Source organism: Nomascus leucogenys, chromosome 4 (assembly GCF_006542625.1).
Source record: "Nomascus leucogenys isolate Asia chromosome 4, Asia_NLE_v1, whole genome shotgun sequence".
NCBI lineage: Eukaryota > Metazoa > Chordata > Mammalia > Primates > Hylobatidae > Nomascus > Nomascus leucogenys.
Genome location: NC_044384.1, coordinates 26,372,156 through 26,395,124, shown reverse-complemented (window position 1 = coordinate 26,395,124; position 22,969 = coordinate 26,372,156). Strand labels below are relative to the sequence as shown.

Genomic DNA, 22,969 nt, shown 5'->3' with positions numbered 1-22,969 from the left:
CAGTAGAATTGATACTTCTTGCACAAAATGCTGTTACACGTTATGATTTGAGATTGTTCACATTTAGACATAATGAAAACTAAAAGCCATTTCAGAGCATTTAACTGCGTAAATGTGTGGGACGTGTATGTTTTACTTGCTGTAAAAAAACTGATAATACCAAAGGCCTTCTCAGTTTATGGATCCATGATCACTTTCAGCTGCGACCCTTCCTAAAAGTGATTTTGGTTTCCTTTCTTTCCTTCTGGTTTTCTTCTTTTGATTGCACCATTCATATATTAAAAAGTGTAACCCTTGATGGAAATTAATATTTGAAGGAATGAACAAGATCAGTAGTGGTCACTGGTAGCTACAAAAGAACATTCAGCCTGCTAATTTGCTCTATTTTTAAAAAGATTTCCTTAAATATTCATCTCATTTTAATGTATTTGTATAAATGTTTAAATCATAAAATAAGATATAAATGACTTGCACCAAAAGTTTCTTGGCTAATGTTGGAAAGCTTTGAGTCCTAAATTTTGAGTCCTAAATAACACTCTGAAGTGAGAAATTTCTATATAGAATTGCTTTGATCTCCCAAAAATTCAGGATAAGGAGAAAAAGCAATCATTTTAAACCACATGAAATGGCAGGCATTCTTTGCTATAGCTGAAGGTATCTGTGTTGGAAGGTAACTGCATCATTAGGCCTCTCTGGATGCATTATGTTGTATAACTTAGCCTCCTGCTTCAGAGCCTGATGGTAATTGCCAAGAGAATGATCTACTCATTACTGCATAACTCTGAGCCCTGAAAGTCAGCTAAACAGAAACAGTGCTATTTGCAGATTGTTAAAGGAAACCCCTGCCTCCTGCGACTTCTGTAGTTCCTCTTGCCTTCTCAACTTGGCTTAAGCATTGTGAAGATAACTGTAACTTGGAGAAATACTCCAATTCTTCATGGACTGCCCTTTTAACTAGATGTTTTGTTAAAGTAATTATAAAACCAAACCACATTGTTTGTTCAGCGTTCCCTGGAAAGCATGTCTCTATTACTGACAGCTGGGAAGTTTTAAAATATTTATTTTGTGCCTGAAAATTTCAGCTTAAAAAAAAAAAAGCAAACCAAGATCATTAGAATTCCCCAGGGTTTTCATGTAAATGTCTTGCGTAAAGAAATGAGATAATTTGTGATAGAGTTCAACAAAGTATCATTCAAGAAACTGAGCTTGGAAATCTGTTTATGCTACTTTTTTTTTTGGAGTGAACAGGTGGAAATTGCTATACACTATCAATAATTATGTGATTTAAAATTGAATCTCTACCCTGAAGTGGAAGAGTTTAGATATCAAAAGTTGGCAGTGCAAGACTTAAGAAAGTGCAACAGTGATGCAGCAAAAAACAAGGTGAACCTAGGAGCTAGCCCTAATTTCTTGGCCCCAGGAAATAGGTAATTAGCCTTATTAACCCAAATTGGTAATAAATGGGCTCACTGCAAATTCATTTCATTTAAGAATCGGGTAAGGAATGCGGTTTACACCAGTGAGCGAAAGAATGTGTTCTTCTGGTGATTTCACTTGATGCTAGTATGGGATTTGGTGTGCACAGAGGAGTGAAGGTAGCATGTCATAGAATAGATTTTCTTTCTTGTACTTTTGATAGGGACCATTTATGATATTCCTTGTTGCTAATTGACAGATAGGCTTGGGGAATTCAATGGACCAGTGGTACAGTAGCTATTCCATTGTGAAATTTAAGACTCAGCCCCTTATTATCATTCAAGTGGATTTCATCTTACACATAAGGAGCATAGCAGGCAAAGCAAAAACTGATTTTTAAAAGCAATATAGTATCTGTTTCAGTTCCTGGGCAAGTGGTTGTTCAGAATCTGAAAGTTCCGCTGTACAAAGGATGGCAAAGGTTGTTTTGACTTAGATAACAGTTCAATGAAGTTGCAAGTCTTTTACTTGGTTATAACAAACTTTAATGTGCCCATGGAATGTCTGATCCTTCTATGAGTTGCTTGACTTTTTTCTAAGTACCATGTAAAGGATCCGGTGGGTTTTGGAGTCTTAATGACTAGGTTTGGGTCCAGCTCCACTTACCGTATATTCTTGGGCAAATAACTTTCCCATACCCGGGTTTTTCTCATGTGTAAAGAGAGCATAACAACAGTATCCATCACAGTGGGTTTTTGTGAGAATTAACTATGATAATGGCAACAAAGTGCTCACCAGTGTGTTGCTGTTTCTGATTTTTCTGGTTTTGATAAATAAGTAGATCTCATACTTTGGCTGTTGTTTTGTTGTTGTTGTTGTTGCTGTTTTAGACAGAATCTGGCTCTGTCACCCAGGCTGGAATGCAATGGCATGATCTCGGCTCACTGCAACTTCCACCTCTCGGGTTCAAGTGATTCTCCTGCCTCAGCCTCCTGAGTAGCTGTGATTACAGGCATCCACCACCATGCCTGGCTAATTTTTGTATTTTTAGTAGAGACAGCATTTCACCATGTTGGCCAGGCTGGTCTTGAACTCCTGACCTCAGGTGATCTGCCTGCCTTGGCCTCCCAAAGTGCTGAGATTACAGGCATGAGCCACTGCACCTGGCCATGACTGCAGTTCTTTCTGACAGTAATATGAAATATTCAGACCATTGGCCTTATGAAACTTCTCCTTGTTCTTGATGATAAAGCTTTGTTGTCTACATTTAGGGAACAGATGTATTCATTTCTGTTACAAAAGGAGAGTGTATATTCAGTACATCTTAAAAACCCATCATCTAATTAAGGTATAATTTAATGGGGCATCATATAATTACAGCAATAGATTGAAGAGCGCATTTTTGTGGAATTAGGCAGTTTTTAAAAAAATTATTATAGGAATATAAGCAAGCTTTCAAAATTGTTTTTGCAAAAAACTAAAACATTATGCTAAATGGTAAAATACTAAACGCATTTGTTTTAAGATCCAAACAAACTTAAAAACTTCCTACAATTTCTGTTATTCAAGAAGGTAGAGATTTTGACAAGAAAAACAAACTTTAAAAATTCATAACATTTTATTACAAAAGGAAAGAAATCTTATTATTATAAATGGTGTTATTGCATATTTGAAAATTGCAAGAAACTGCACTAAAAACCTATTAGAACTAATAAGAGAATTTAATAAGGTTGTATGTTTCAAAAACATAGCTTTTCTTTATAGTAGCAATAATTAGTTTAAACATTGAAAAGAAATGCATTTATAAAGCAACCTAAAGTATAATATCTAGGACTAAATTTAACAAGATGTAAACAAATGTATAGCATAAAAAATACAACATTTTACTAAAAACTATAAAACAAGACATGAGTAAATAGCAAGTTACATATGTTCCTGGATGTAAAAACTGATCATTATTACATTAGTTATTTCCAAATCAATGATTAATTTTAGACAATTCTAATCAGAGTAAATTTTAAATGATTAAGGATTTTCTGGGGTGGAAAAAGAAATTTACATGGAAGAACAAATGTATAAGAATCCCAATAAATTTTCGAAAAGGATAATAAAAATATTTACTATAAAGCCTGATTTAAAATCAACATAGTACTATCTGTGATTGGAATGGACAGATAAATGTAACAGAACATAGAAACAGCACCTATCTAGGTATATTTGGGAAATATATATAAAAATAAAGCTGGCTTCTCAAGCAGCAGATTAGTTACTAAATAGTGTGAAACTATTGCCAGTACTTTTAGCAGAACAGAAAATGATTTTCTTCTCTTACATCAAACTAGTTGACAGTGGTTGATTCTGGTGATGGAACTGAAGGCAAAGGAGGGTGAAGTCATCACATCTTATATAATTCAAAACTAGAAAGGCCACAGGTGGCTGTAAGGATTTTGTCATCATTTTTTCTTCAGGTATTTTTAAATATAACAAAGATGGTTGACTCAACCACAGGTCTTTTGATACAATTGGAGGTTTTGAGCTGATCTTTCAAAGTACCATTTCCCTTAAGACTGATTGTATTCTTCACTTTGTGACTAGTACCAATAATCACTTGTCATCCAAGCCAAAAGCCTCCCTATCACCCTCAACTCTGTTTCACTCCCTGTCAATATCCATTCAGTCACCAAGATCTGTAATTTCTACCTTCATAATGGATTTGGAATCCACCCTCCCTTCTCCACACCCACCACCACACTTTATGTCAGGCTCACATCATTTGTCATCTGAAAGTAGCCTCAGGTTTGCTATTTTTCTGGATACCTGTTTGCTCTGCCTCCTCTCTAGACCCCATAGTGTTGTCAGAGTGATTTTTTCAGAACCAGATCTGATGATGCCAATTCGCTGCTCAGATTCTTCTCCATGTGGTCCTTCCCTCAGCCTCAACTGTGACATCCCATCCTGCCTGCCTACCTGCACTGCCCTCCAGGTACACTTCCTCAGCTGCATCGTGGATCAAGCTTTTGGACTTAGCGTGCTCTTTACCCAAGTGTATTTTCATATATATTTCACACTTGCTTGTCCTTCAAAACTCATTAGATGTTTTACTTCTAGGAAGCTTTCTCTTATCTGAGTTTCACTCAGATGTCTTTTCTCTAAACACATTTTGGCACTCTTCTCAATAGACTTGGAACAAAGACCATGCTTTGTCTTGAACTTCTCGATATTTCACACAGCGCCTGCTACATAGTACTCAATAATAAGTGGATGGGTGAATGTAAAATATTCATAGCTGGGTATTTGTGTGAAATGTGTACCACTTACATAGTTTGATTCTTCACTGATTTTCATCCTTATGTACAAACTCTAATTTCAGATAAATGAGCTAGAAACATCCATTGCTCTCTGTTGTATTTTTCATAAATGTAGAATGCATCCCCTTTTGCTTATGTACAATATGAAAATGAAAACCCTAGCTTTCTAGAAGACAGCTTGGCATAAGATTTTAAAGTTACAATGGTGTTTTCATTTGTTTGTTCTGAGACAAACCAATAGGTCTGTAGTTTTGAGAGCATACGGTTTGAATCCACTTCGAGGAAAATGAGCCTAAAGAATTCATTTAGCATACCACTTGGCAAGGACTAAGATCTCTGCCTCCCCATGCAGAATAAGCTTTACGGTTTGAATGGCCATGGAGATTATTCAGTGTAAGGTAGCTGATCAAATGCATCATGGTAGAATGATACAAAGTTCTAGTGAGGTTTTGTGATAGTTGAAGCTGGTATCCTTAAACTCTAAAGTGAGAGAACAGTCCCCAGATACCGAAGGGCTGGTGTCTGCAGCTGCTCCTTGAAAGCCACATCAAGAGTATTTGCTCTAACAGTCAGGATTAGGTTATCTCAGTATTTCAAGAAGTTGGCAGTTTTTAAATAAAACCAAACTTCATTGTATTTTCTCTGTATTGTGTTGGACATGCCAACCTGCTACCCTAAATATGTATCTTAACTCCCAGATGGTTCTTGCCAAATCAAGAACTTGATAGACAGAGACCACACTTGTCTAATTGTTGGGCCAAAAAAGGGCTGACTCCTATCTGTAATCTGGAATTGGGATTCTGCAGCTTCGCTGAGCAAGAGAAAATCAAGGGAGGGAAGAATCTTGATGGTTTTGTTAGGATTAACCTTGGGCATGGCATTGAGGGTCTCTTCCCTAAAAAATACTCTACATGTTTCCCTCTTTTTCCATTTGAGTTATAATCAATGTGAGGCAAAGACCAGTGCACAAAGGTGCAGAGAGGATGTGGATTCTGGTGAATTATTTTAGTATCTACCTTTGTTTTCACTAGGAGTAAGTGTGTTGATATTGGGAATTGGAGGACATGGGAGAAGAAACATTCCCCATCCTTAGATCTACCAGTTTAATTGGCTTACATTTAGGAGACACATATTTTCAGAATTACAATTCATTGTTGTGGTTTTCAAGAAGTAGAGCTGTCAAAACTCCCTTTTAAGAGTGTTGGCTGTGTATTCATCGACTCTTGTTAGACTTCTACATTCTTTTTCTATCTAGGCAAAAAAAAAAGTAGCTAAAAATAAAGTAAAATATGAAATAATAAGATTAGGTTGACACAAAACTATTAAGATGAATAGAAAACACATATTAAAAGTAAACAAAAAGACAAAATGCAGTTAAAAATTACAAAACAGTATTGAACTGTAAAAACTTGTGGTAGTAACAAAATTTGTAGACTAGCTAAGAGTACAAACTATATGTGAATGCTACATGAGCAAAAATTTGATAAATTGATGAGTATGACACATGTATAATAGGTCTCCATAAAGTTTAGTCATTATTAGGAACAAGAATAAAACCTGTATGGTTTAAAAAATTTTAATGATACAAATCAGTAAGTAAATATTAGTAGGAATAACTGATTTTCCATTCATGGAGGGGAAAATGTTAATGTTCATTATTAAAATTAATAATGAGAGATTGGGAGAGGGCTTGACTATAAAGGGGCAGCCTAAGGAAATTTTGGCGGTGATGGAATTTTTCTGTATTATGACAGGAGTGGTGGATACCAAAATTATACCCATTTGTCAAAACCCATAGAGCTATGTACCACTAAGTAAATGTTGCTGCATATGTATTTTTTAAATAAATTAAAAATGAATATTCCCAGCCTGGGCAACACAGGGAGACCCCATTTCTACAAAAATTTTCTTTTAAAAATTAGCCAAGTTTGGTGGTGCATTACTGTGGTCCTAGCTACTCGGGAGGCTGAGGTGGGAAGATCACTTGAGTCCTAGAGGTCAGGGCTGTAGTGATCCAGCATTGTGCTACTGTACTCCAGCCTGGGTGACAGAGTGAAAACCTATCTCAAAAAAAAAAAAGGAGAATATTGACAAAATATTAAAAATAGGATGGTAAAAGAATACAAAGTAGAGTTCAGTGGTGAATAGAAGTGGTTGTCCACTCTGATAAATAAACAAACAACCTTTAAAGTTTATAGAGGTGAGTGGCCTAAGGGAAGTGATGTCCTTTGGTGAGAACAGGCCCTGTCTATAGAAATGAACACATTTGTGAGTATGAGACATGCTTGGAAAGGCAGAGTGTGGGTATATCAATTGCCTCATGTAGTTTGCTGTAAAGAAATATAGGCTATTAAAGACTAGAACAAAACTCTAACAAAACGATCCATAAAATGCAGCACGCTAAATGGAGAATAAATATGTGAATATTTGTCAAAAATTCCAACTGCCTGACACAACTTGGCAGTGCCATCTATAGCAGACAGCATGCGGTGGCGACTGCTTGCATTACCAAGATCTGGCACAGACAAATCTTGCTGTCCACTAAGAGGAAAACACAGTATCCAGTGTAGAGTAGATGGCTGGAGTGAGGTGAACGAAGGGAAAATCACAGGTGAAGAAGGTAGAGAGATAAGCAGAGAGAGAGAGAGATCATTTATGGCCTTTTAGGCCATTGTAAAGAACATGGCCTACAATGTGGTTTGGGAACACCTTGGGGGGTTTTGAGCAGAGCAATAACATGATCTTAATTGCAGTTTTGTATATATATATGCTCACACTATATCTTTATTCATACACATTTATTTTAAAAACCACCTATATGCCGATGGCTTCCATATCTGTGTATATCTAGCCGTGATCTTTCACCCAAATCCCAGACTTACATACCCAACTACTTCCTTGAGATAGCCACAGGTTTGACTAATAGGCATCTCACATTGAACATGACCCAAGGAAATCTCACCTGTTTTCCCTCATTTCAGTTCATCAACCAACAGTTACCAAGTCAAAGACCTATGGGTTATGATTAAATCTCCCTTTTCCTGTACCACTCACATCTACTCTATAGCTCTGTTAACTATACATTACAAATGTCCTAAATCTATCCACTTTATATCATCTTCACAACAGCCATCTAGACAAGAGCAAAAGCAATTTTATGGTCTCCATGTTTGATTCTATGCCTCCTCTCCAAACTTCTTTTTCACCCAGAAAAATAGTGATCTTTCAATAATACCAATGAGACCACACTTCACACCTCCATCCCTGCCAGTCAGACCATTTAAGGTCTTCTCTTTCTACTTAGAATAAAACCTAACTTTCTTACTTATCTTGACTTGCCTTGCCTACAGTAACCTGGTCTGTAAGTGACTCACTCTCTTTTTTCTCTTTTTGTAATTGTTTACAATTATGGAAAAATAGACATAACCTAAAATTTACCATCCTAAAAATCTTTAAGTATACAGTTCAGTGGCATTAAGCATGTTCATGTTGTCATGCAGCCATCACCACCACCCATCTCCAGAACTCTTTTCATCTTGCAAAAGTGAAGTGCTGTACCCATTAAATAATAACTGCCAACCTCCCCAACCCCCAGCCTCTGGCAACCACCATTCTCTTTTCTGTCTCCATGAATTTAACTTCCCTGGGTACCTCATAAAAGGAGATTTACACAGTTTTTGTCATTTTGCGATTGGCCTATTTCATTTACCATATCATTGCCAAGGCTCATGCATCTTGTAGCGTGTCTCAAAAATTCAGTTATTTCCTTTTTAGAGGCCAAATAGTATTCCATTATATGTAAATACCACATTTTAAAAATGCATTTATACATTGGTGGAAACTTTGATTTCTTCCACCTTTTGGCTATTGTAAATGATGCTGCTATCAACATGGATGTACAAATATTTGTTTGAGTCCCTGCTTTCAACTCTTTTTGCATTTATGCTTAGATGAGGAATTGCAGGATCATATGTTAATTCTATTTTAAATTTCTTGAGGGACCCTTATATGGTTTCTTTATATCAGCTATACTATTGTACATTCCTATTGGCTGACTCTCTTTTTATCTTTTTCATTCTCTCTCTTATCCTTGATGTTCCAGATGTGATGATCTTCTTTGGTTTCTCTGAATACCAAACTCATCCCTGCAGTAGAGCATTTGCAGTAGTTGTTTCCTCTCCCTACAGAGCTCACCACTCTGATGTTTGCTTGACTGGCCCTTTCAGATAATCCACCTTAGACTCAAATGGGGAGAATTTCCTGGATGGGTCAGTTTTTGTCCCATCAGCATAGCACTTATCAAGATCTCATGATTGTCTTGTTTATTAGGACTTATTTTTTGTCTTTCCTCTCCCAACACTATATTTTTGGTACCTAGAACTACAACTAGTATATAGGAGATGCATAGTAGTTGTTGAAATGTCACAAGGATTAATATAATACATGACCTAGTATGCTGCATGTGAACATTACATGTTAGTGGAAACCTGTGTAACATGTCTGCATTCATGTTACAAAGAATAACATGTCTACATATCTGTTACAAAGAGTAACATGTCTACATATCTGTTACAAAGAGTAACATGTCTACATATCTGTTACAAAGAGTAACATGTCTACATATCTGTTACAAAGAGTAACATGTCTACATATCTGTTACAAAGAATAACATGTCTACATATATTACATATGTTACAATGTATAACATGCCTACATACCTGTTACAGAAAATAACATGTTCTTTAGAACCAAACTATATCAAGAGAGAATCCATAATTTAATAATATAATCAAGAGTGGCAATTGACCTAGTTATCTTGATCATTCAGACTCTAGTAAAAATTTGGGGCCTTGTATTAATCTGTTTTCATGCTGCTGATAAAGACATACCTGAGACAGGGCAATTTACAGAAGCAAGAGGTTTAATGGACTCACAGCTCCACGTAGCTGGGGAGGTTTCACAATCATGGCAGAAGGTGAAAGGCATATCTCACATGGTGGCAGACAAGAGAAGAGAACTTGTGCAGGGAAACTCCCCTTTATAAAACCATCAGATCTCAAGAAACTTACTCATTATCACGATAATAGCATGGGAAAGACCACCCCTGTGAGTCAATTACCTCCCAATGGGTACCTCCCACAACACGTAGGAATTGTGAGAGCTACAATTCAAGATGAGATTTGGGTGGGAACGCAACCGAACTATATCAGGCTTCATTAATTTAAATATTTCAGGCAAAATGTGCTCTTTGGTTTCAAATTAACTCAATAACTACTCTACTGTTCCTCTGTGCTTCATATGTGCAAGCAGCATCTTAGAGATACTTGTAAAATGTTTCATGTACTTCCGAGCAGCAAATTTCAGTTGCAGACTCCAAACAAGTAATAGTCATATTATGTATCTTCCACAGCAAATTTTCTAAATTGATGTTTTATAGTTCATTCTAGTAGTAACCACTTTCCTAATCCATAAGGTCATCTATGTTAGAGAAAACTCACTCAGGTAGCATAAAAGGAAAATTGTTATTTCTGCCTTTGTATTAATAAGTGAGTGGGCATAAATTGGCTATCATGGATTATGATCAATCTCCTGGCATAGTTACCATGATGATGAGGCCATATATTATGAATGGCTTAGGTCTAATACTACCTTGAAGGAACTGTCCTTTTGGTCCTGTGAGCTTAATTTGATGATAAAGGGTCATTAAGGCTGGGGATGTAGACTCACATCTATAATTCCAACACTTTAGGAGGCCAAGGTGGGTGGTCTGCTTGAGTCCAGGAGTTCAAGACCAGCCTGGACAACATAGCAAAACTCCGTCTCTACAAAAACATAAAAATAAAATAAATAGATAAATAAATTAGCTGGGCGTGGTGGTGCATGCCTGTAGTCCCAGCTACTAGGGAGGTTGAGGTGGGAGGTTGGCTTCAGTCAGAGGGTTAGAGGCTGCAGTGAGCTGTGATCTCACCACTGCAATCCAGCCTGGGAGACGGAACAAGATCTTGTCTCTCTCTCACACACACACAAACCTAATTAGTATTTAGATGAAGAGGCAACATATCTTCTTACGTACTAACTTTTTTTTCTAATGTTAATTATTTTGAGGCTTGCCTCTAGGACTGAAACATTTTCATGCAGTGAAGGATAAAGGGGAGTCTTACCTTCTAATAGCTCCTCTTGTTCAAGAGCCAGTTGGTGTACACATTACAATGATATATTTAAAGCTCCAATGAATAAAATTCTGTAGTTACTAACTTAACCAATTTGCAAGAGAACTATTCTATGGTTTGCAGAAATATTAAGAAATAGTTACTGTTCCAAAAACATTTTTAACAGTTTAACGGTTTTTCCTTTTATTCTAAAAGATGTTAAATATTGTCATTCAAATCATTATGATTTCGTATTGCTTTTAAAAAGTCATAAATGCAACTTTGGGAGGCCGAGGCGGGCGGATCACGAGGTCAGGAGATCGAGACCACAGTGAAACCCTGCCTCTACTAAAAATACAAAAAAATTAGCCAGGCGTGGTGGCGGGCGCCTGTAGTCCCAGTTACTCGGAGAGTCTGAGGCAGGAGAATGGCGTGAACTTGGGAGGCGGAGCTTGCAGTGAGTTGAGATTGCGCCACTGCACTCCAGCCTGGGCGACAGAGCGAGACTCCATCTCAAAAAAAAAAAAAAAAAAAAAAGTCATAAATGCAGAAGATCCAGTTTATTTTCTTAGTGTATGATTAGGCAGATTATCTTGTTGTTTTAATAGTGCAAAAACTTCAAATGTGCTATACAACAGTACTGACTGAGAGTCTATTACATTTCAAGGGCACTGGTGAGGCTGTGGCAATAGGGTTGAAAAGTATTAATCCATCCTTTTCATTTCTTTTATTACTTTTACTTAGAGTTTATATTAGGAAATACTTCACAAACATTGTGTTTCTGCTGTTAAGGCTAATATCCACATTTTGAGACATAATTTTTTATGATGTCTTTGCATATTATATCATAGGCTTTTTTAGGGCAGACTAATAATAGCTTTCCCTTTTTGCTCACAAAGGGCCATCTTTGGGGAAAAAAAGCATCTTTAGAAAATTCTGTCGATGTGGCAACTTTAGAATCTTTTGAAAAGCTTTAGAATCTTTTAAAAATTGTACCTATTTTGAAAACTTTAATAAGAACATGCTTCTATCTATCACTTAAGCTAGAAGTGGGAATGCTGCATATGGATAAAAGTAGAGGGGACTGTGCCAGTTTTTGGTACTACATTGAGGAGAAAAATGTAATATTACCTCTAGTCATCAGATTTCCTTGCATAATTTGGCATATGTTACCTTCAGAGATTTTTTTTTATTATTATACTTTAGGTTTTAGGGTACATGTGCACAATGTGCAGGTTTGTTACATATGTATCCATGTGCCACGTTGTTTTGCTGCACCCATTAACTCGTCATTTAGCATTAGGTATATCTCCTAATACTGTCCTTCCCCCCTCTCCCCTGGACACAGACATTTCTGGAACATAAATAATGAACAGAATCACTTGAATAAAATTCAAATCACTAATATTTTTGAGTACTTCTTAATTGCCAAGAACTGTGTTAAGCACTTATTGAAGTTTGGATGGGCACATTCTTTCTTACATATCTTTGCATAATACTTCCCTGATTTTCAAAGAATAGGCTACATGTACTTGTATTTAGCCAATCAAAATATTTATCATAATCTATCGTAGCTGCCTTTTTACTTGCTTGTTTCTCCTTAGACTATAAACTCAATAGTGCAGGTTTTATGTCTGCCATATTTGTTCTTCCTGTATCCTGAACATTATAGGTACCTAGGCTCACACCTCAAACATAATAGGTATTGTATAAATATTTGTTAATTGGCTGGGCACGATGACTCAAGCCTGTAATCCCAGCACTTTGGGAGGCCGAGGCAGGTGGATCACGAGGTCAGAAGTTCAAGATAATCCCAGCCAAGATGATGAAACCCCATCTCTACTAAAAATACAAAAATTAGCCAGGTGTGGTGGCAGGCACCTGTAATCTCAGCTACTCGGGAGGCTGAGGCAGAGAATTGCTTGAACCCAGGAGGCGGAGGTTGCAGTGAGTCCAGATCGTGCCACTGCACTCCAGCCTGGGCAACAGAGCGAGACTCTGTCTCAACAAATAAATAAATATTAATTGATTAATGATCAGTGTCCAGAAAAAATATTCTCTTAGGACTAGGAAACAGGGAAGAATGACAACATAAAAATCAGAACAATGTATTATTAAAACGTATTAATTTTCAACACACAATCCCTTTAAAAGAAAATGTATGTCAGAGTGGCATACACATTCTCTTTTTAATATCTAGCAATATTTGAGAATTTATTTGCTACTCATAATGGGTAAGTTTGTATGAATTATCTCATTAAATCTTCTCAACACCATACCTTCATTCTACAGGTAGGGAACTGAGGCTTAGAGAAGATAAATAATATCTCAAAATCTCACAGACAGTGAGTATACAGCACAAGTTTGAACTCTGCTCTTTCTTACTTCCAGAGCTCAAGCTTTGAGTCAATCAATATTTGGAATGCCAACTTAATCAGATGGGAAATTCAGAGAAGTGAAATAATTTCATGAGGACACAGAGCTGGTAAATGACAGAACGTGGCATTAAACCAAATTTGCACAGGTCCAAAGGTTGTGAAGCTTTAATCCAGGCCACTGTCTTCTTTCTTTTAATAATAAATGCATTTTTTCACTGATTTAATAAACCATGAATCAAGTACCATCCTAATCATGTTGGACAGATCATGGCCCTTAACTGTTTCTCCCGACAATTACATAAGAAAGGACTGGTTAGTTTGTTAATGTTTTTAGCTAAATCAGAGTAAATAATTATTGGATAAGACAACATTGACGTTTTATTTTCCATTCTGTTATTCTTACATCTGCCTTGGTTTTCACCCTTCATTAATGATACCTAAGAAGAAATATGTAAAAAGAAAAAAAGCCCAAGTAAGACACTATTGGAATAAAGATGCATTGATGCTACCTACCATGCCCATGGAAAGAATTTGGTATTCTTCTATGCTTAAGAAATTTTGTGAAAGTCAAATCAAACATAGAAAATGTATCACATGCTAAAATAAAGAGTGACTTGGGCAATAGGTGATGCATTATTTATGCATCTATGAAATATGATTTCTCTTGCTTAAATGGTGTTCTGCCATGCTACATTTTCTGTTATGAGACATGCTGATGATGCCTCTTTTTGAATGCTAGAATCTCAAGTTCCTGATCAACCAAGCTCTCTTCACGTGAGGCCCCAGACTAACTGCATCATCATGAGTTGGACTCCTCCCTTGAACCCAAACATCGTGGTGCGAGGTTATATTATCGGTTATGGTGTTGGGAGCCCTTACGCTGAGACAGTGCGTGTGGACAGCAAGCAGCGATATTATTCCATTGAGAGGTTAGGTGAGTATCTGTGATTTTCTTTATTGTATTAAGGGGAATTAATGATTTATTTTAAATTATTTTATTTCTGGGAAAACTGTTCCCTGGGATTATGGTTTCAACTTACACCATGTATTAGCTCTGAAAGCAACTCTCTGTCTACACACACACACACATAACACACACACACACAGGCACACATACACATTTCTTTGAATTTGGGATTTCAGAAATTTGATCTAGAGATATCTGTAATGGCAGTTGCTCTGGTGTGTGCCCTTGCTTATGGGTTATAGGATACAAAAAGTGCATTGGGCCATTTTTCTTTTTCCACTGGTCAATGGAAACTTCCGATCCTAATAATTTCTATAAAAAGAAAGTCAACACATTTTTCATCTTTGTTGTTGTCACTGGGAAAATGTTCTTTTAATTTTTCTTTAACCTTGAAATATCTAGTCATAGTGCCTTCTTTACCCTTAACATTCCAAATACGAATGTTAAAGGCTATGTCATTATGACTGCAAAAGAAGATGAAAGAAGGAATTTTCAGTCAGAACAATATATCAGAATGATCAAACTTGGTCCTGCATGTTTCCCTGCCCCTACCAATCTAGGTTCTCTTACTGCACTCAACTCAACCTCATTTTTTACTGAATACGATACTTCAGTTGTGATATTCTGAATTCACTGAAAACATGTTCATTCAGAGAGGTCTAATGTGTGTAAAAGTGTTCATATTCATTTCAGATCTGATTTCCCATGCTACTGTAGGAGATTATATTATTAACACAGAGAAATAAAGTAAATATAATACATCAGGATGCCAGTAAGTTAAACAATTTTCATAAAGCAAAATGTAAGTTGATTCTACCTGTTGATTTAATACCATATTACATGACCCCACTGGAAATGCAGCTTGATTGGGCAGGCAGGGTGTAGGGGGTGGGGGGATCTGCTACTTATTTGCAATGTCTCTCACAAACAGAACATTTGTGATGAGAAGCCTGATTTGAATTTGAATAGCTAAAATGCAGTAGCAAGAAAAGATTTTCTCAGTAAAGGAGGAAAATTGCACTGACCCATTCTCTCTATAATTGCTTCAAACACTAATAAGAGAAACACCTACTGGAAATCTCCACAATTTTAGTTAGCTTGGCATTTAGAAATAATATTCTTTCCATCAGTTCCTGAGTTTGAATGTAAAGGCAATCACAAAACTCATATTTTATGGCCATCAAGCCTATGTCAGGGGACTCTCACTTATCCATTATTCAGCATCCACCATCTTTGACAGTTCATCTTGATGCCACTCACCAGACAGAGGGGGGGAGGTGCCCGTGGCAGTGAATAGGCTCCCAGGCAATGAGAATGTGCTGCAAACTCAGAAGGAAGGCAGGAGGGAAACTGCATTGTTGACCCTATCCTTTTAATAATGATTCTCTTTGTTACCAAAAAAAAAACTTGCCAGAGGTCTCCAAATTTAGTCAAGTTTAGGCATTTGGGATATTAACATTGGCAAATCTCCCCAAATGCTTAACAAGAAAAACAGAAAAATCTCTGGAAAATATATTCTAAAGAGCTAGGAAAATTGTTAAAGGTAAAATGGGATATGAACCTGTCTCAGTAATAATTGTAAGTTTGCACTCTACAACTTACCTGGAAAGAGTAATTACATGCAAACATAGATAGGTATGTAAGTTCTACCTGTTGATACTCCTTTAACATAGTCTCATGTCTTAATATGAAATACAATAATTAGCCTGTTTTTGTTCATTAAATATCCTCATGGTTATGCAAATGAACTGCTATTTTTCCAACATGTGTTTTCACTATTTAGCCAAAATGTGTGTGAGAGACATACCCTAAGCTCTAATCTTTATAAAGATAAAGATTTATTCAAGTCCACGTTCATGCTGCAAATAAATCACCAATTTTTTATTTATTCTATTGAGCATTAAAATTGACACATCAGTTTCCATAGTAACTTTTTGAGAAGGTATTTATAACTTTTTTTAATTTTTAAAGTTTTTGGAAGACAAAGTTGTCTAGTCATTACATATACATAATAAAGAAAGGGAAATTTTATGTTTTAAGGACTGTATAACAATTATACAACTAAAAATGAATTAAAGTAACTTTAATTCATTTAAGCATAGGGTCAGCCATAACTTCAAGTATCATAGTTGTATATTAAACTATAAAAAAGCTATTTGTTTTATAATTGACCAATAAACCCCTTCATCTATTTCACGAGAGAGCAAGACTTCTAAACAGCATTTTATTTGCAGTTTAGACACTAGACACTGTGATCAGCTTCAGGGCTGGAAATGCAAGGACATTTTGAGTAATATCTAATATTCCCTAATTAAAAGCAAACAAACAACTTGCCTACTATAGGCATAGAGCTCCATTAATCAATGTTTTTACTATTAAATATTTATAATTAATCTATTGACATTTTACTCCTTTTAGTTCAAGAGCCCTAGTGCCAGACTTGATATATGATATAGACCCACAAGATCTGAATTTAGTACTTTTTAGCAAAATTAATTTGAAACCAAACCACTTTGAAAAAAACTCACTATCTACCTACCAATTGATCTATTTATCTATCAATTTATCTATCTTTACATCTTTATTCAGGTATTATTTATATACAGTACATTGTGTACATTAAAAATATACTTTTTGGCATTTTTAAAAGAGCATTATTGAGGTATAATATTTGTTTAATAAAGTATATTTTTATAATCTTTTCTCTAATTTATCTCAGTAATACTTTATAGTTTCAAATGTAAAGGTCTTCAATGTTTATGTTAAACTTATTCCTAAATACATATGTTTATGTAGGAATATACATATATTAGAAATACCTAAATATATATGTATATTTGGATATAAATATATATGGATTTAAATATATATATTTGAATATATATATTTGAATATATGTACAGATATTTAGGACTATTTCAATTATATATTTGAATGTTCCTAAATATATATACATATGTATATTATATATACATATATATTTAAATTATTTTAAATAGAACTGTTTTTAAAATTTATTTTAAATAAATTTTTATTATAGTAGATTTATAGATGTATTATATAATGTACATATAGATATATTGTATTTATAAATGTGTAGAATGCAAGATATTTTTTAATGCTAACCTTGTATCCTAATATCTGTTAAATTTACCTATATATTCATTAGTTTTTTAGATTACCTAAAATTTTCTATTTAATCAAACATATCTATGCAAGCAGAAAGTTTTATATTTAGTTTCTGATCTCTGTCCCTTTTATTTATTTCTGTTGCCTTGTTTTAGTGGTCAGGATCTGCAGTAAAATACTGAATAAAAGTGCTGAGAGCAGGTATCTTTCCCTTGTGTCTAATCTTAGGAGAAAAAAATTTAGTCTTTACCATGAAATAGGTTATTACCTCTGGGCTCTTTATCTAAGCCTTTTGTGAGATTGAGGAAATGCCAAACTCTTTCTAGTTTTCTAGAAATTCTGGTCATGAATATTTGTTGAATTTTATTAGATAACTTTCTATTTTTTGAAATGATCTTTTTTTTCTTTTTTTAAAATATGATGAATTACATTGATAGATTTTTGAAGTGTAACCAACCTTGAATTTCCTATATAAAACCTATGTGGCCATCATGTATTATCCTTTTCTTATGTTGTTTAATGCTTATTAAGGATTTTTTTTGTGCTTATTAAGGATTTTTTGTGCCTATATTCAGTAGGTTATATTTGTCTACAATTTTCTTTTCATACAGTGTCTATATCCTGTTTCTCTTTTACTCCAGTTAGATTGGCTCATAAAATGAGGTGGACAGTATTTACTCCCCTTCTATTACAGAAAATTTGTGTAAAATGGATTTTATTTATTTGTTAAGTATTTTATAGATTTCACTAATGAAATCATCTGGACCTGAGATTTTTTTATAGGAAGACTTTGATAATAGACTTAATTTTTTAAACAGATATAGGTCCAATTTGCATACTTTCTTGTACTGATTTTGGTAAGTTAAATTTTTAATAAAATCCATCCATTTCATTTTGTCTCTTGTTGGCACAGAATTATTCATAATGTTCTCTTTATCTGTTATCTATGGTTATTAATTGCTTTTTCATTTCTGATATTGGTCTTTTCTGGTTTCTGTCTTTTTTTTGTGATATCTAGACGGGGTTTACTAATTTTGTTGATCTTGTCAAAGAAAGAGCCTTTGACATTACTAACTTTTCTATTATCTATCTTTATTTTATTTCTTTCATTTCTGCTCTTATCTTGACTACTTCCCCCGATACTTATTTTAGTTCTGGTCTTCTTTTCTATTTCTGATTTATTGACATATGAAACTTATAACATATGCATCCATTGTTGTTCCTCTAGGTATCATTTTACTTACATTCCACAAATTTTAATATGTTGTATTTTATTACCATTTAGTTTGAAACATTTCCTAATTTTCCTGTGATTTATTATTCTCCCTAAGTTATTTAGTAAGGTGTTACTTATTTTTCAAATTTTGGTATTTTCCTAGCTATCATGTCATTATTGGTTTTCTTTTTTCTTTTCTTTTAATTTACTTTTATTTTTATTTTTTATTTTTGAGCCAGAGTCTCGCTCCGTTGCCCAGGCTGGAGTGCGGTGGCATGATCTTGGCTCACTGCTACCTCTGCCTCCCAGGTTCAAGCGATTCTCCTGTCTCAGCTTCCCAAGTAGCTGGGATTACAAGCGTGCGCCATTGTGCCTGGCTAGTTTTTGTATTTTTAGTAGAGACGGGTTTTCACAATCTTGTCCAGGCTGGTCTTGAACTCCTGACCTCATGATCTACCCGCCTCGGCCTCCCAAAGTGCTGGGATTGCAGGTGTGAGCCACCACACCCAGACTAAATTTGAGTTATTAATATCACTTTAGCAATATGTCTGATATTGCATATTGCAGTAAGGTTATATTGCATATTGCAGTGAGGTAGCAGTGAGCCAAGATCGTGCCTTTGCACTCCAGCCTGGGTGACAGAGCGAGACTCTGTCTTGAAAAAAAAATAAGAAAAGGAAAGAAAAGAAGAGAAATGTGTCTTATAAGGGATCAGCTGACTTTTTCTATAATGGACAAGAGACTAAATACTTTAGGCTTCACAGGCCATATAATAGTCTCTGTCACCACTCCTCAACTCTGCTATTATAGCATGAAAGCAGCCAGAAACAATACATACATAAATAAACATAGCTGTGCCCTAATAAAACTTTATTTGTAGACCAAGAAATCTATAATTTTATATAATTTTTATATATTATAAACTTCATATATTATAAAATTCTATCTTTTTTTAATTTTAGCAACTATTTAAATATATAAAAACCATTCTTTTTTTTCTTAGTAAAAAAATTTAATTAGGTGAGAATAATTACATTAGTTAAATGGAACTTTTAATTGAAAACCTGTTGGCATTTTCTAACCTGCTTCACAGCTGACCTTTAATCATTTTTTTTAAAATTATACTTTAGGTTTTAGGGTACATGTGCACAATGTGCAGGTTTGTTACATATGTATCCGTGTGCCATGTCGGTTTGCTGCACCCATTAACTCCTCATTTAGCGTTAGGTATATCTCCTAATGCTGTCCCTCCCCCCTCCCCCCACCCCACAACAGTCCCCGGAGTGTGATGTTCCCTTTCCTGTGGCCATGAGTTCTCATTGTTCAATTCCCACCTATGAGTGAGAACATGCGGTGTTTGGTTTTTTGTCCTTGCGATAGTTTACTGAGAATGATGTTTTCCAGTTTCATCCATGTCCCTACAAAGGACATGAACTCATCATTTTTTATGGCTGCATAGTATTCCATGGTGTATATGTGCCACATTTTCTTAATCCAGTCTATCATTGTTGGACATTTGGGTTGGTTCCAAGTCTTTGCTGTTGTGAGTAGTGCCGCAATAAACATACGTGTGCATGTGTCTTTATAGCAGCATGATTTATAGTCCTTTGGGTATATACCCAGTAATGGGATGGCTGGGTCAAATGGTAATTCTAGTTCTAGTTCCCTGAGGAATCGCCACACTGACTTCCACAATGGTTGAACTAGTTTACAGTCTCACCAACAGTGTAAAAGTGTTCCTATTTCTCCACATCCTCTCCAGCACCTGTTGTTTCCTGACCTTTTAATGATGGCCATTCTAACTGGTGTGAGATGGTATCTCATTGTGGTTTTGATTTGCATTTCTCTGATGGCCAGTGATGATGAGCATCTTTTCATGTGTTTTTTGGCTGCATAAATGTAACTCATGGGCTGTACAAAAACAGTGGCCCCTCAACTATAGTTTACTGATTCTTGCTCTTAGTGATTGCTCTAGGAGATACCCTATATGTATTTAACCTTTGCCACTTTATTTAGGCTAACATTGTAGCAATTATATAAAATATAGAAACCTGCAACTGCACAGGTCTCTTTATCATATGGACTATTCCTTATGTTGTAATTGTCATATGTATTATATGTGCATGCATTGAAAATCTCATTAGACAGTCTTATATATTTATTGTATTATGCAGTCATGAATTTCTTTTAAGACATAAGCGGAAACTATGATGTTTTCTATTTACCCAGATATATAACATTTCTTATGCTTTTCATTTGTACCTGAAGATGAAGTTCTTATCCAATATTATTTCCCTTTTGTACCTGAAGATGAAGTTCTTATCCAATATTATTTCCCTTTAGATTGAAAATCTTCCTTTACCATTTCTTTGTAGTTCAGTCAGGTGGCAACAAGTTTTCTTCGTTTTGCTTTATCTGAAAATATCTTCATTCTACTTTTTTTTCTGAAGGATATTTTCATTGGATATAGAATTCCACATTGACAGATTTTTTTTCTTTTCTCCAGTTCTTTAAAGTTGTTGTTTCTCTGTATTCTTGACTCTATGGTTTTTGATGAAAAACCATTAGAGTTGTAGACCATTGCAATTTAATGTAATTATACATATGGTTGAATTTTATTTTTGTTTACTGTTTGTCAGATTGCTTTTTTGTGTCCCTGTTTTCCCTTTCCTGACTTCTTTTGGATTATTTGAATTTTTTTGTTTTAAGTTTTATTATTATTGTTATTTTTTCCTGAGATGACATCTTGTTCTGTTGGCGAAGTTGGAGTACAGTGGAGCTCTCATGGCTCACTGCAGCCTTGCCCTCCCAGGCTCAAGTAATCCTCCCACCTCAGCCTCCTGAGTAGCTAGGAAAACAGGCATGTGTCGACGTGACATTCAAAAATGTTGTTTCCCTGTAGTAATATACACTTTTTTATTTTTTTGCTGGGTGCTTTTAAGACTTCTTTAAAGTATTTGATTTCTGGCAGCTAGATTATGTTATATAGAGGCATAGTTATTTTTTACTATATCTTGCCTGTGTGTTTTATGCTTATTAAATCTATAAATTTATGATCTCACCAATTTTGGTCATTTCGTCTTCAAATATTTTTCCCCACTATTCACCACATTCCTTCTGGGACTATAATTATATGTATTTTAGACATTTGAATTTTATCTTACACATTCTCACAACTGTGATGTTTTCTTTCGTTTTTTAACCTTTTTACTCTTTTCTTGATATTGAATGATTTATCCTGTTCTACTATCATGCTTACTGATAAATTCCTTCATTACCTCCATGTCATTGTTAGGCTCATATGGTAAAGGTCATTATATTTTAAAATGTTGTCCTCTTTTTAATGTTAAAATCTCCATTTTTTTCTACATTTTCTACTACTGTGTTGAGATTTTCTATATTCTTTGCAAGTATACTTTACCTCTGAGAGCGTAGTTATAAAAGTTACTTTAGCATGTTTCTCTGATAATTTCAACATCTGCACCGTTTGGATTGGGCATCTGTTTGCTTTTTCACTTGAAAATGGACTACCTTTACCAGTTTTTTGGTACGTTGTATAATTTTAGACTATATGTTGGGCATTGTCAATGTTAAGTTGTAGAATCTGGGTTATATTACAGTCCTTGAAGTTTTTTGATATATTGGTTTTAGAAGGCAATCAACAGTTAGATTCAGATTATAAGATCTATCTTGCTTTCTCTTCGCAGCAATTAAAATCTTGGTTAAGTTTCCCAAGCCTTTGCTCTGCTGTTAGTTGTTAGGCTGAGACTTATGAAAGTTTTTACTCAGAATCAGAACATCTCTATCTCCATAACTCCTTTCTGTATACTTTTTGTAAACCGTTTACCTCATTCCCTGAAACTTCTTTCAGTGATTCTTCTGGCAGAAGGTGGGGAGGGTTTCTACTGGAGTGACAGCTGACAGTACTGGGGTGCTTTCCATGCTGCAGAGTTTTCTTGAAGTGAAACAGAAAACTAATTCCAATGTTGGTTGCTTCACCAAGATCTTACTTAATTCCAAAATCGACTTAGTTTTTTAAAATACTCAGACCTCATATTGTAGGGATTTTGGTTTTGGGGGGGATTGTTTTGTATCTTGTTTAGAACTTATGGCTGTTTTCAGTGGGATAGATGAGCTAAAAGGAGCTTACACCATCAGAGCATAATTGAAACCTCACAGTCCCATTTTAAATATTTTTGGACAGCTGTTATTGTGAACATTCTTGATAAAAATAATATGACTTCCTGGGCAGTGTATTTAACATCTGAATTACATTTGGCACTATAGCACTTATTTACTAACAACATGTATTAGAGGAACTAAAAATGACTCTGAAATATATAATTTAGTTGCTATATTAGTCTGTTTTCGTGCTGCTAATAAAGACATACTTGAGACTGTGCAGT

At 35.1% G+C, this 22,969-nt stretch overlaps 1 protein-coding gene across 1 annotated transcript in view; it reads left to right on the top strand.

Annotated features, from left to right (window-relative positions):
* DCC (DCC netrin 1 receptor) overlaps window positions 1-22,969 on the top strand; it is a 1,198,282-nt gene that overhangs the window by 985,926 nt on the left and 189,387 nt on the right. The window contains exon 15 of the mRNA XM_030810404.1: window positions 13,991-14,185. Within this exon, the coding sequence (XP_030666264.1) occupies window positions 13,991-14,185 (195 nt within the window). The remainder of the gene's footprint in view (window positions 1-13,990; window positions 14,186-22,969) is intronic.